The sequence below is a fragment of the Esox lucius genome, chromosome 15 (assembly GCF_011004845.1).
Source record: "Esox lucius isolate fEsoLuc1 chromosome 15, fEsoLuc1.pri, whole genome shotgun sequence".
NCBI classification, from domain to species: Eukaryota; Metazoa; Chordata; class Actinopteri; order Esociformes; family Esocidae; genus Esox; species Esox lucius.
The window spans coordinates 7338289-7349890 of NC_047583.1; the positions used below are offsets into that span (position 1 = coordinate 7338289).

General features: G+C 42.3%; 1 protein-coding gene across 1 annotated transcript; it reads left to right on the forward strand.

Annotated features, from left to right (window-relative positions):
* The first annotated feature begins 167 nt into the window (after nt 1–167).
* zmp:0000000662 (RING finger protein 145) lies at nt 168–10290 on the forward strand. Its single transcript, XM_010879348.3, has 11 exons — nt 168–1048; nt 1558–1666; nt 1825–1916; nt 2287–2528; nt 2760–2935; nt 3338–3478; nt 4326–4508; nt 5741–5888; nt 6164–6263; nt 7755–8011; nt 8436–10290. Exons 1-11 carry the CDS (start codon nt 880–882, stop codon nt 9306–9308), a joined length of 2490 nt encoding a protein of 829 aa, XP_010877650.2. The 5' UTR covers nt 168–879; the 3' UTR covers nt 9309–10290.
* The last annotated feature ends 1312 nt before the right edge of the window (nt 10291–11602 follow it).

The following is an 11602-nucleotide window of genomic DNA, read 5'->3' on the forward strand; positions in this document are numbered from 1 at the left end:
TAATTGTATTGTTGAGTTTTTCTTATTCGATGATAGATGAATTTTAATTATTCATATTAAATGACATTTTTACGTATAATTATATTATAAAAAATATTATTTTCATCATATTATTGGTGAGAACTACTGCGTCGTAGACGAATGACGTATATTCCCGGAAATGGCCACGCAAGCGACTCGAATAGTTAGAAAATCATAACAATTCACTTCCATTTTAATTTACAACATTATGTGAATGTAATTTTATTTGCGATTTCTCGATCATCTATGTTTCTTTTGAATGAACGGTTCTGGAGTAATCAGAATTGGGAATATTTTACTTATCGTCAGTAATGACATCGTTATGTCACAATGTAGCTAACGGTAGCTATATTTAGTATGCTAGCGCACAGCGAGAATTGGATTTAAGTACTACTATCAAACGCTATGTCCTTCAAGTCATAGACCATTACAATATTTCGCTCGCTGAAAATCTTGCCATGCAGGAAACTTCTAACGTCGCACATATTTTCAGGTGGTGCAACATCCTGGACAAACCTAGTTTTTTCATATGTAACTAATGTAGACATCTTGGGGAGAAAACAAGTCAAGTTAATTATATTGGACAGGTATGACAATCGTTGGCAAGCTGATTGTTATGACGATCTTGGGCATATGGATTGATCCATTTTCTTTGATCAGTAAAAGGCAATGGACCAGTGGGGTGTGTGCCTATAGCAAGTGAAAAACCGAACATGAAGAACGAACAGTCAGACAAACAGACACACACCTGCTGCTACTCCTTTTCCACTAAGAGATCATTCATGGATCTAGCCATGTGACAAAAATCTTTGCTCAACCACATATTTTCCAACACGCCAGCGGACAGATTTTCTCAAGATGCCGCGTTTGGACGACGTTGCCAACATTGCTCTGAGGGTGCCAAGTATCCTGGTACTGGACCTGCTGTATAAATGTGACATTGATAGTTTCACAGAGCACCTCAGGGCCAAAAACGAAGACATGCTCTTCAAATACAAATATGTCATTTGGAACCTGTATTATCTAGGTATGCAATTGAAACATATCACAAATCTCTCCAATGCCATTTCCCTGTCTAACTAGAATTAACATATTCATTGATTTGTCACCTTCAACGCCAGGCATTTGTTCAGCAGTATAAAACATTTTGGTATTTTCTGAATGAAATATGACATGCTTCTCTGACATGTAGAATACGGGTGTCCATACTAACAGAACTATGCTGAGACAGAGATTTCATGATTACAAAATGATCCAGAGACTGAGGTTTCTCACTGATTTGCCAAAAAAAAGAATGAACAGTGAATGAAAAAATCTAACAAACCATACCAGTCTGCAAAATAACTAGTTAGAATAATTGTAAACAAAAGAAAAATACAGTACTTATGACATTCTGTTTCTGTGGAATTGACCGGCAGGACTCATGTAATCTCTGTTTGTAGTGAATTGACTTGCAATGTTGGACAGCATTCTGTGTATATGCCCCAGCTGTTCAGCTCTGTCTATGGTGTGAACAGTACTATCTCTCTCTGCCAGGTCATCTGGTGAATGTGGTGGTGCTTGTCCTGCCACTAAGACACATCGTTAAGCTCTACCTCCACATCCTCACCGCCCTGCTCTTATACGTGGGACACCAGATTTCCAAGTGAGGGCAGCAACCCTTCCTTAACATGCCACAAACCATGCTTATAGATTTTCGTTCTTTGTTTCCCAAGTTCAGTCATCAAATAGAACACATTTGTGTTGTATGCCTAGACATCCTCAGTTGAAAACAGTGATTGACAGCTTGTGTGGTCCCCGCAGGGACTACGTTCGTGGAGAGGTGCAGTATGGGTATGATGGAGCCCTATATCTCGACGCTTTGGCCTTCAATCGCTTTGTCACCGCACTGACTAGTAAGTGTCATCTCACTTACTAGTAAATCTTTGTCACACCTCACTGCCTACTGTTTCTCACCTCACTGACTACTGTTTGTCACTTCACTGACTAGTTAGTCTTTGTCACCTCACTGACTAGTGTTTGTCACCTCACTGACTAGTAAGTCTTTGTCACCTCACTGACTAGTTAGTCTTTGTCACCTCACTGACTAGTTAGCCCTTGTCACCTCACTGACTAGTAAGTGTTTGTCATCTCAATGACTGGTAAATGTTTGGCAAATCACAGACACAAACACCCAACCACAACACTGGCCTGTGGAGGTTTTCTCGTGTAGGTCTTTGTTTTCCTATTAGATTGTGTCTTTGTACTTTTGTGTGTTGTGTGTAGGTCAGATCATTCTCAGTACTCTGTGTGCCTTCCTCATGAAGACCAGGAAGGTGTGGCTGTTTTCCACCCACCTGCTGCCCCTATTGGCCCGCCTTTGTGCCGTGCCCCATGAAACCTTGCTATTGGTCAACTCCTTCTCCATGGTCCTGACTGGAGTAGGCGTGATCATGTTTCTGCTGTCCAATCTCTTTGTGCCATACCGACTAGCCAGGGCCGCCTACTCCGAGCTGCTACAACTGGAGGTACTGAAAAAGACGGCAGAGATGTAGAGGATTACGCTATGCTCCTGCCTGTCCTACCTGTCATTCCCCTCCATCTTACCCCCTCTATCTCATTCTCCCTCTTTTTGTTGCCAAAGCAAGTGGTAAATAAGAAATATAAAACAAAGTAAGCATTACACCTACAAAAACATCCAAAGCATAAATCAATTTCAAATGTTATGATATTATCTCTCACCACCTCCCCTGGATCAGGTAATAGAGCTCTACCGGCTCCTTGCAGTGGCCATCTCTCTGTGGAACCAGTATGCAGTCCCAGTGCTGTTCAGTGTGTTCTGGACTGTGCTGTTTGTGGTCCAGCTATGCTCTTACTTCACGGATGTCGACTCCTCTGGCAGCCACCAGGGGGTGCTGTTCTTCATACTTACGAGGTACACTCTGTAGAAGTGCATGTTGTTTCCCGAGCAGAAGTTACTTTTCCTTGGGGCCACACAAAAACATTTAAGAAATGAAAGCAGATCATGAGAATACATTGGTCAGTGTTGTCCAGGTTTTTTGACATCATAGTCTGGAAAGTGTAGTGTTGTTAGAACTTTGTCACACATTTTAGGAGATCTAAAAACCTGACCTTCATAGCCACAATTCTGCCATATTATTTTCTTTCTACCGGTCTCACAGGAATTCGCACTTACATTTTTCACGGCGGAAAACAAAAGAATAATGATTACCAATGCAAACCAATACATTGCTGAAACATTACTAATAACCAACGGTAACAAACCAACGTCTGTCTGTCCACATGTCTGCCTTCCTATCGGTCTGTCCCTTGCCAGTGTCTCAGAGTGCTGCGCCACACCCTACTCCCTGCTGGGCCTGGCGTTTGTAGTGTCCTTCCTGGCTTTGGGACTGCTTAACCTCACCAAGTTCTACCTGGGTGGCTACACGGCCGTCTTAACCGACAACGTCATGCACAGGTAATGATGGTAATCAGGTGTCCTGTTTTCCATTATAAGTGAGTCTGGGTGAATTGGAAATGTTTCTTCCGGCTGAGCAACCCATGTGACAGATGTGACATCGAGGCAAGATGCATCCACAGTGGCACCCTATTTCATATATAGGACTATTCCATATATAGGACTAAATATTATAGGACTAAATATTATAGGACTGTTCCATATATAGAACTAAATATTATAGGACTATTCCATACATAGGACTACATATTATAAGACTGTTCCATATATAGGACAAAATATTATAAGACTATTACATATATAGGACTACATATTATAGGACTATTCCATATTTAGGACTACATATTATAGGACTATTCCATATATAGAAGTAAATATTATAGGACTATTCCATATATAAGACTCAATATACCAGGACTATTCCATATATAGGGCTAAATATTAACCAGTGTTTGGTTAATATTTAGTTTATTCTACTTATGAACGTCAGGTTTTATCTTTTCATAATTGAGAGCTTTCTAACTGTAGTATGTATTGATTGTATTGATTGTGTGGCTCAGGTTGGTGCAGTGGTCAGCTGCCTACATTGCACATGTTCTGCTGAAGCATTGGTTTGAATCCAACCCGCAGCTCTTTCAGCAAAAACCCCCTCCCCTTTCTTTCCCACTGTCCCTCAGTCAGAACAAGCATAAAACTGTTTTCATTATTTTTTCCTGGTGAAAAATATCCGATATGGAATCACGGTGGCCAGCAATGCCGTACTCTTTCTCCCTCGAGCATCATTACGAGTTGCGTGTCTGTCTTTCTGTGTCCGTGTGTCTGTCCGGGTGTCCGTCTGTCTCTTCAGAGGGGTCACCGAGGGCGTGACCTTGCTGCTGCTGGCCCTTCAGACGGGTCTGTTAGACATGGCCGCCCTGCAGCGTACCTTCCTCCTCAGTATCATTCTCTTCATCGTCGTCACCTCCACACTACAGTCCATGATAGAGATCACAGACCCCATCATTCTGGCCCTGGGGGCGTCTCGAAACAGGTACATTGCACCCGTAACCATTGCCCTGTCAGGACACTCGCGCATGGTTCCTAACTAACCATTATTTAAACAGGTAAGTTGATTGACTTGACTTGGGATAAAATAAGTACAGTAACTGACAAATCGCAAATTTGACTATGCTCATGAAAATGTATGTGTTAATAAGGCTTGGCTAAAAAAGGAACCGGAATGCTGTTTGCCTAACTCAAGTCAAGAATTGTTGAGAACGGATTAGAATTTTCAACAACATGCAGGCCAAAGGCATTGAGTTGAAAGATGACGACAACACACAGAACCAAATAAATTATACAAACTATATTCAATAAAATAGACAATACGGATTTTTGTTAGGTTAGTCCACGCTTAACCAATCACCTTAACCCTGGGGGTGATCTGAAATGGTTGAAATCAACAGCCAAGCTTTAAAACAATTCACTTTTACAAAAAAAGGTTAAATATTCTGGCACAAGCTGATGAGATTGCCTCATACCTATGAAGCATATGCCTCATACACTCACATTAATCACAGTCAGTCTCACACAACAAGTTCTGTGGCAGTATCCTGAGATCGTTGTCAGAGACAGTTCACTTGTACAGAAGAGGTTGGCAAAGGACGTCTCAAAGGTTGAGCCCATATGTGGGATCTTTTCAGTAGTTTTTCAACACTTCCAACAAATGTAACTCTAACTTCAAACTGTATTAGAAAATGTTATGACATAATTCCTGAAATATATGACTTGCAGGAACACATAAGTACCCCTTACAACCAGATACAGGACCAGGTTCTAAGTCAGATTCTGCAAAAAAAACATCATAGACTGTTATTACATGATGAGTTTTACCTAAGGTTTTTCTGAACTCCCAGTACCTGCCTTCAGATTTGTATACTATTACTAATCAGCCTGTAACTATTTTTTAAAAATATTTATCCCCAAATAGAATATATTTGATGGTTATGGTTGGTTAAGTTGCCGTTAGATGATCTGCTGAGTCATAAATGGCACGTGGCTGAATGTAATTGCCAACCCAGCCAGGAAAGGAATGCCACAAAATGGCATATTCCATCAGCTTTCCTAGCTTTAAACTCCTCCTAAACTGAGAGAGAAGTAGCCTCTGACATTGGCAGCATCCAATCTAGTCAAAACTAAACAACTGTCGATTCTCAGGGTGGTTTCCTTGTTTTTTTGGTTCTGGATAATGATGCCTTCTCCATCTCTCTCTGCTCGTAATAGGAGTTTATGGAAACATTTCCGAGGCCTCAGCATGTGTTTACTCCTGTTGGTGTTTCCCGGATACATGGCCTATAAGATCTCCCAGTTCTTCCACATGGACTTCTGGCTCCTCATCCTGGTATCCAGCTGCATGCTAACCTCTCTTCAGGTAACAGTCACGTGGCTGCCTGCAGGAAAACCAGTCATCACATTGTCTTAGGCTTACCCCCGAGAAAGGAAGCCGTCGTGTATTTTTCCTTTGAGATGTGCACTGTCACGCACTGAATCCCCCCCCCCCCCCCCACTTATTCACCGTTATTTACTGTGAGTGTAGAAATGAGTGATACAGTTGTGTGGATGCTCGGTCTGTCCTACTGCAACCATTCAATGTGAAATGTGCTTGACTGTTCATGTGTTTTATTGACGACTTGATTGATCTTGTAGGTAACGGGTACGCTTCTGATCTACTCCCTGTTCATGGTTGAGCTTTTCCGTAGCGACCCCATTGACCCCCTGGATGAGGTCATCTACTGGGTCAACGCAGGTAACAACTCATCCATGTGTGACGTCACTTGCATAAACATTTGCTTCTTTCCCTCTGACTTGGTAGTACTGTAGCTGCTTTAATGAATTTATGTTTTAACATGACAAGCTAGCGGTTTTAAGATAAATACTCAAGGTGTAAGTCACTCTGGATGAGAATGTCTGCTAGATGACTAACATATGCAGTCATGTGATGAAGTATGTACACACCCTGGACATTTTCTTTTTGTACTTTTGGACGCACTGATGTTTTCTATCTAAATTTCAATCTCAATAATTGATAAAGTTAACCCAATTTAAAAAAGAACAGAATAAAAATGAATTGTGAAACTATTTATGCAATTAAAATAAACAGAAATGCAATTTCCTTATGGAGAAAAGGTTTGTACCACCATATCTTTATTATCACATAAAATGGCTAAAATTCAAATCAAGTGGGGAAAAAACAGGAAAACCATTAGAGTAAATCATGAGAGAGTAATTGGCACTAAAGAAAGATTAGAAACTTGGCCTGGTTTGGTCTTAACCATGTGGGTGTGTGGTATCACATCATGCCAAGATCCAAAGTCCTATCTCAGGCCCTCAGAAAACAGATTGTTGATCCCCACGAGCCTGGGAGGGTTTACGATGCTGTTTCCAGTCAGTTAGAATCATAATTCCACTGTGATCAGCTACAACTGGAGAAAAGTCCACATCTCTGGAAGTCTACATAAGACAGGTCATCCCACCCAATTCAGTCCCAGAGCTCACTGCAGGATGCTCAAAGAAATCTTGAAGATCCCCAGGAGAACATGAAGAGGCCTTTAATATCAAGGCACATGAATCGACTGTAAAGGGGGAAAAAATGCACAAACTTTGCCTACATAAGTCAGGAAGGAAGAAGCCTCCACTGTAAAGAAAATAATTGTTAAAAAATGATATCAAGATACGACCAACGTTTGCCCGACAACACCTGGTTAAAAAAAAAAAACGACTGGAACAATTTGCTCTGGACAGGTGAGTCAAAAGTGGCATCAATGGCTTTGGAATGGCAGAGTCAAAAGGCTTGGGTCTCAATCCTATCGAAATGTTGTGGGCTGACTGGAAGCAGGCCATGCATGCACCAAAGAACTCAAAAAACGACAGAGTAGACGGAGTAACGTAAAGAAGAGTGAGCAAAGTGTCCCCACAGTCGATGTAAGAGACTGAATGACACAAGAAATGTCTACAAAAAGTTATTTCAGCCAACGTGTGGGGGGGGGGGGGGGGGGGGGGCAACGCCAGCTATTAAATCTAGGGGTGTCCTTGTTTTTACACACTATGAAATGTCATTTCTGTTGACTGATTGATGAGTAAATGATTGCAAATATAATTTCAGTGTCATTTGTTAAATTAGGTTACCTTTATCGGTCAGTGGCGTTGAAGGGAAGAACGTTCATATGAATAAAAAAATAATAATAATGACTTCACGGGGGTGTGTGTTCGTACATTCTCACCCGATTGTCACCCCCAGTGAGCCGTGTGCTGGAGTTCGTGGTGGCCCTCTGCGTTGTCGCCTACGGGACCTGGGAGTCTCTGTTCGGGGAGTGGAGCTGGATGGGGGCCTCTGTCATCATCATCCACTCCTACTTCAATGTGTGGCTCAGAGCCCAGACCGGCTGGCGGAGCTTCCTGCTCAGACAGGAAGCAGCCAAGAAGATAAACTCCCTCCCTCGGGCCACAGCCAATCAGCTGCAGCAGCACAACGACGTCTGTGCCATCTGTTTCCAGGTCCGTCCCAAAACAAAGTAGTCTGGGTTCTAAGTGGCCCTCTGTTCCCGTTAGGGTGAATTATGTTTGACATTAAGGCTGTCAGTAATAGAGCACCATAAACACATCCATAGACAAAGACCTCTGGGTGAGAGGCTGGTCTCTGTACTGGTCAAAAGTACCAGAGTACTGTTTAGGCCACCAGTATAGCCCTAATCAACTCTCCACACCTGTAATAAGACTCTATATGAGTAACCTAGTTTAAAGTAAACAAAAATCTATTAATCAGAGCATGATTTCCCAGAAGTAAAATGTGTTAAGTTATGAACCCGGTTTATATCTGCATAGTTCACTTTGAGTTCTCCCTTCAAACGGTTGGTGAAAGATGTTTCTGGAAGGTTTGTTATTGTTAGTGTCCTTTTAGTAATTTACATCCCCTCCACAGGACATGAGCTCAGCTGTGTTGACATACTGTGGACATTTCTTCCATGGAAACTGCCTGCGTAAGTGGCTTTACGTCCAGGAGACCTGCCCCATGTGTCACCAGCCAATCCGCCCCGACCCGCCTCCCCCACCCCAGAGCCCTACCCCAGGACATGTAGTAGGAAACTCCCAGGCTTCTGCTCCGGCCTCCAGAGAGACTGGGCCCGGCGGTGCAGCAGAACGGAGAGGCTCCACAGATAAGACCCCAGACGGTGAGGACACACAGCAGCTCCCAGCTACAGTGCCCCCCCCAGACTCCCCAGAACGGGAGGGGGGACCCAGTGGTTTCGACAGGGAACCCAACAACAGGCCGGGAAGTCCACACTTGAAGCCTGTCCAGGGTCTCCGGTTCAGCTCCACCGGGGACTTTGTAGGGTTTGTCAGCCCAGGATCCAGCTGCTCCTCTGGGACTAGTCCTGGTCCAGAAGACTGGACCCTGGGGCCTTGGGATGGACCTCCTATCAGTGAAGTCACAATTGGAGGCGCTGAGTGCTGCACCAAAGGACTATTAGTGAAGTTTTCCGCCCCAGAGCGGAATGGCAGAGTATTGACTAGAGGAAACAGTGCTACACAAAGCAGCAGGACTGATATCGACCTTCTAGGAGAAAAACAGTTTGGATCTCCTTTAGGGAAAATTACTCCAAAACGTTTGAGGGCTGAGAGTGAGAGCAGGGTTGGGGATCTCACCCAACAGAACCATGAACAAAAGGGACTTCCACATCAAGATGAAAGCCAATTAGAACTTGACATGCCTTTGGGAGGCAGTACCTGTAGTTCCGCAAGAAGCACTGAGAAGGCGAGACCCAGTCACAGTAGGACCATGGAGAAGAACTGAATAGAGACCTGACTGAAAGAAAAATACCATGCCTTCTTTTTGTGTATTACTTTTGTGAAAAAATGAATGTCCTATCCTTCAGTTGAAAGTTTAAAATACATGTGTTAATTCAGTTATTACTGGTGTTTAATCGCATTAATGGGTAATGTGACACCCAAGAATATATATGAATTGCACAATTATAGATTATTATAAACTGGGTAAGTTGTTTCCTGGGTGTTGATTGGCTGAAAGCTGTGGGTTATCAGACTGTATATTATGGGTATGAATGATTAAAATCAGCGGGTTATGAAATGTATTCTTTGAGCTGCTTTAAAAAAAAATGAAAAACATAATTAGCATTTTTGAATTAGATTTCATAAATAGCAAGCTAGGATGGCGGTTTTGGTTTCCATAGCTACTACTCTGGCTAGCTAGCAAACTTGCTTGATACTTCAGAGGTGGTCATATTTTTTGCCGGCCACTTAATACATTTGTTTACCTACGATTATTGCACTGGGTAAACTAATTTTGGGGCTTTAAATTTAGTCTCTCCTCAATTATCCCTAACAAGATATAGAAGGTACTAACCTAGATCTGAAAAGTGATCATCTGTGTGGCATAAAATGGAAGATGACGTAATGTCTTGGTGAGCATGTTCTCATTTCGTTGCAGTTCTCTAACTGAAACCCCACGTAATTATTTATGTTGCCCTATTAAATGAAGATGGGCTTTTCCATCGTTTTACTTCACCACACTCAATACACTGTATTGAGCTTTCTGTTTATTTTTTTTGTCCAGTGATAACATAAGTTACTAATGTCTATGGTGAATTATATTTGAGTGAATCATGTTTAGCTGACAGTATGTGCTCTTTGGCGGATTTGAGGTCGTTTCCAATGGCACTAATAATTATCAAGAACAGAAATAAACAGTGCCTCCAATTGTACATAGAGGCCTAAAAATGTTTTTGTATACATAAATTAAACAGCTGTGTGCTTTATGTCTGTCTGTGTCTGATATGTTTGACTGGCACTGTAATAAATAGGTATAGATTAGTAGGGAGTTTATGTCAAAAAGGAAGGTTTTGAGTGAGGAACAGAAGGGTTAAAATTAAGAGACCACTGCAAACTGAACGCTTCTGTTCCTCACTCAAAACTTTTTTTCTCCACTTAAAGCAAATAAAAAGGTGCAGCGGTCTCAATTTTTTTCCGGTGCTGTATATGTTCATCTAATCTATGCAATTTGGACACGCATGTAAAGAAACTCTTGTTTTACTATTACTACTTAGTTGAATGTACGTGTCATCCTGGCCCATCTTTATCTGCTGCAGTGATGGAATTGGTTGGGAGTTGGATACCAGGCAGGCATCCTGGATCTTGTTTTGGCGTTTCATAGCGCTGTGTCTCATGTAAACAGGTTTGCCCTCTCTGGGCTTGATTTCTCAATCAGTTTTCTCTGAGCCGCTTTCATGTGGTCAAATGCTGCTGCACATGGTCATAATAGGCTTTTTCCAATGACTCTCAATGCTCCTGCACACAACCCTTTAAATTGCCCTCCCTGGCCTCTCCTGCTTCAGACCCAAGGAAATAATCAAAGGGCACACATGGCTCTCGCGTTGCTAGGATCACAGTACTTTCGGTGCTCAGCAAGTCCTTTACAGTTGTGTACAGTTAAATCATTCCAACTGCCGTTTCCATGCAGATGCTATACGGTAGGACAGCTTTTCTGAATCTTGGTTTCAAAATGTCTCCACTGATCTGAGTGTATTCTATCCAAGGTTCAATGATCCAACCAGAAGCCAGTGGTTTCTTACCCTTTTATCTGGAGGGCACAGCTGGGCCCTAACTGGTGAAGGGGTGCCCCCATTCTGATAATAGCTGGCAAAACCCAAAAACGACCAGTGCTCAGGAAGGTTGGTGAGGGTCCTTCAGCCTGAACAGACGCCACCATGTTTGGGTGTGAAGGGATAGCTTTTGCTGAGACTACATGGTCAAGTTATTTCAATTATTTCTCAAAGAAATTACACTTAGAGAGTTTGGTCTTTAGCCCCTGCTTATGCAGCCATGAGAAGACTTCCTTCAACTATTCCTAGGAGTGGAACCATGGAAGAGAACAAAATCACATCGTCAAGGTACAGACAGGTAAGTGGTCATCTTCAAACGTTCCATGAAAGACTGAAATGTGCTTTGGACATTATCCAAACCAAATTGCCTTTAGTTGAAGTAATTCAAAAGTAGTGTAGACAGCTGTCTTTGCACTCTGCTTTTTAGCCATTTCAACTTGTTTATATTCTCTAGCCAAATAAAGCAGTG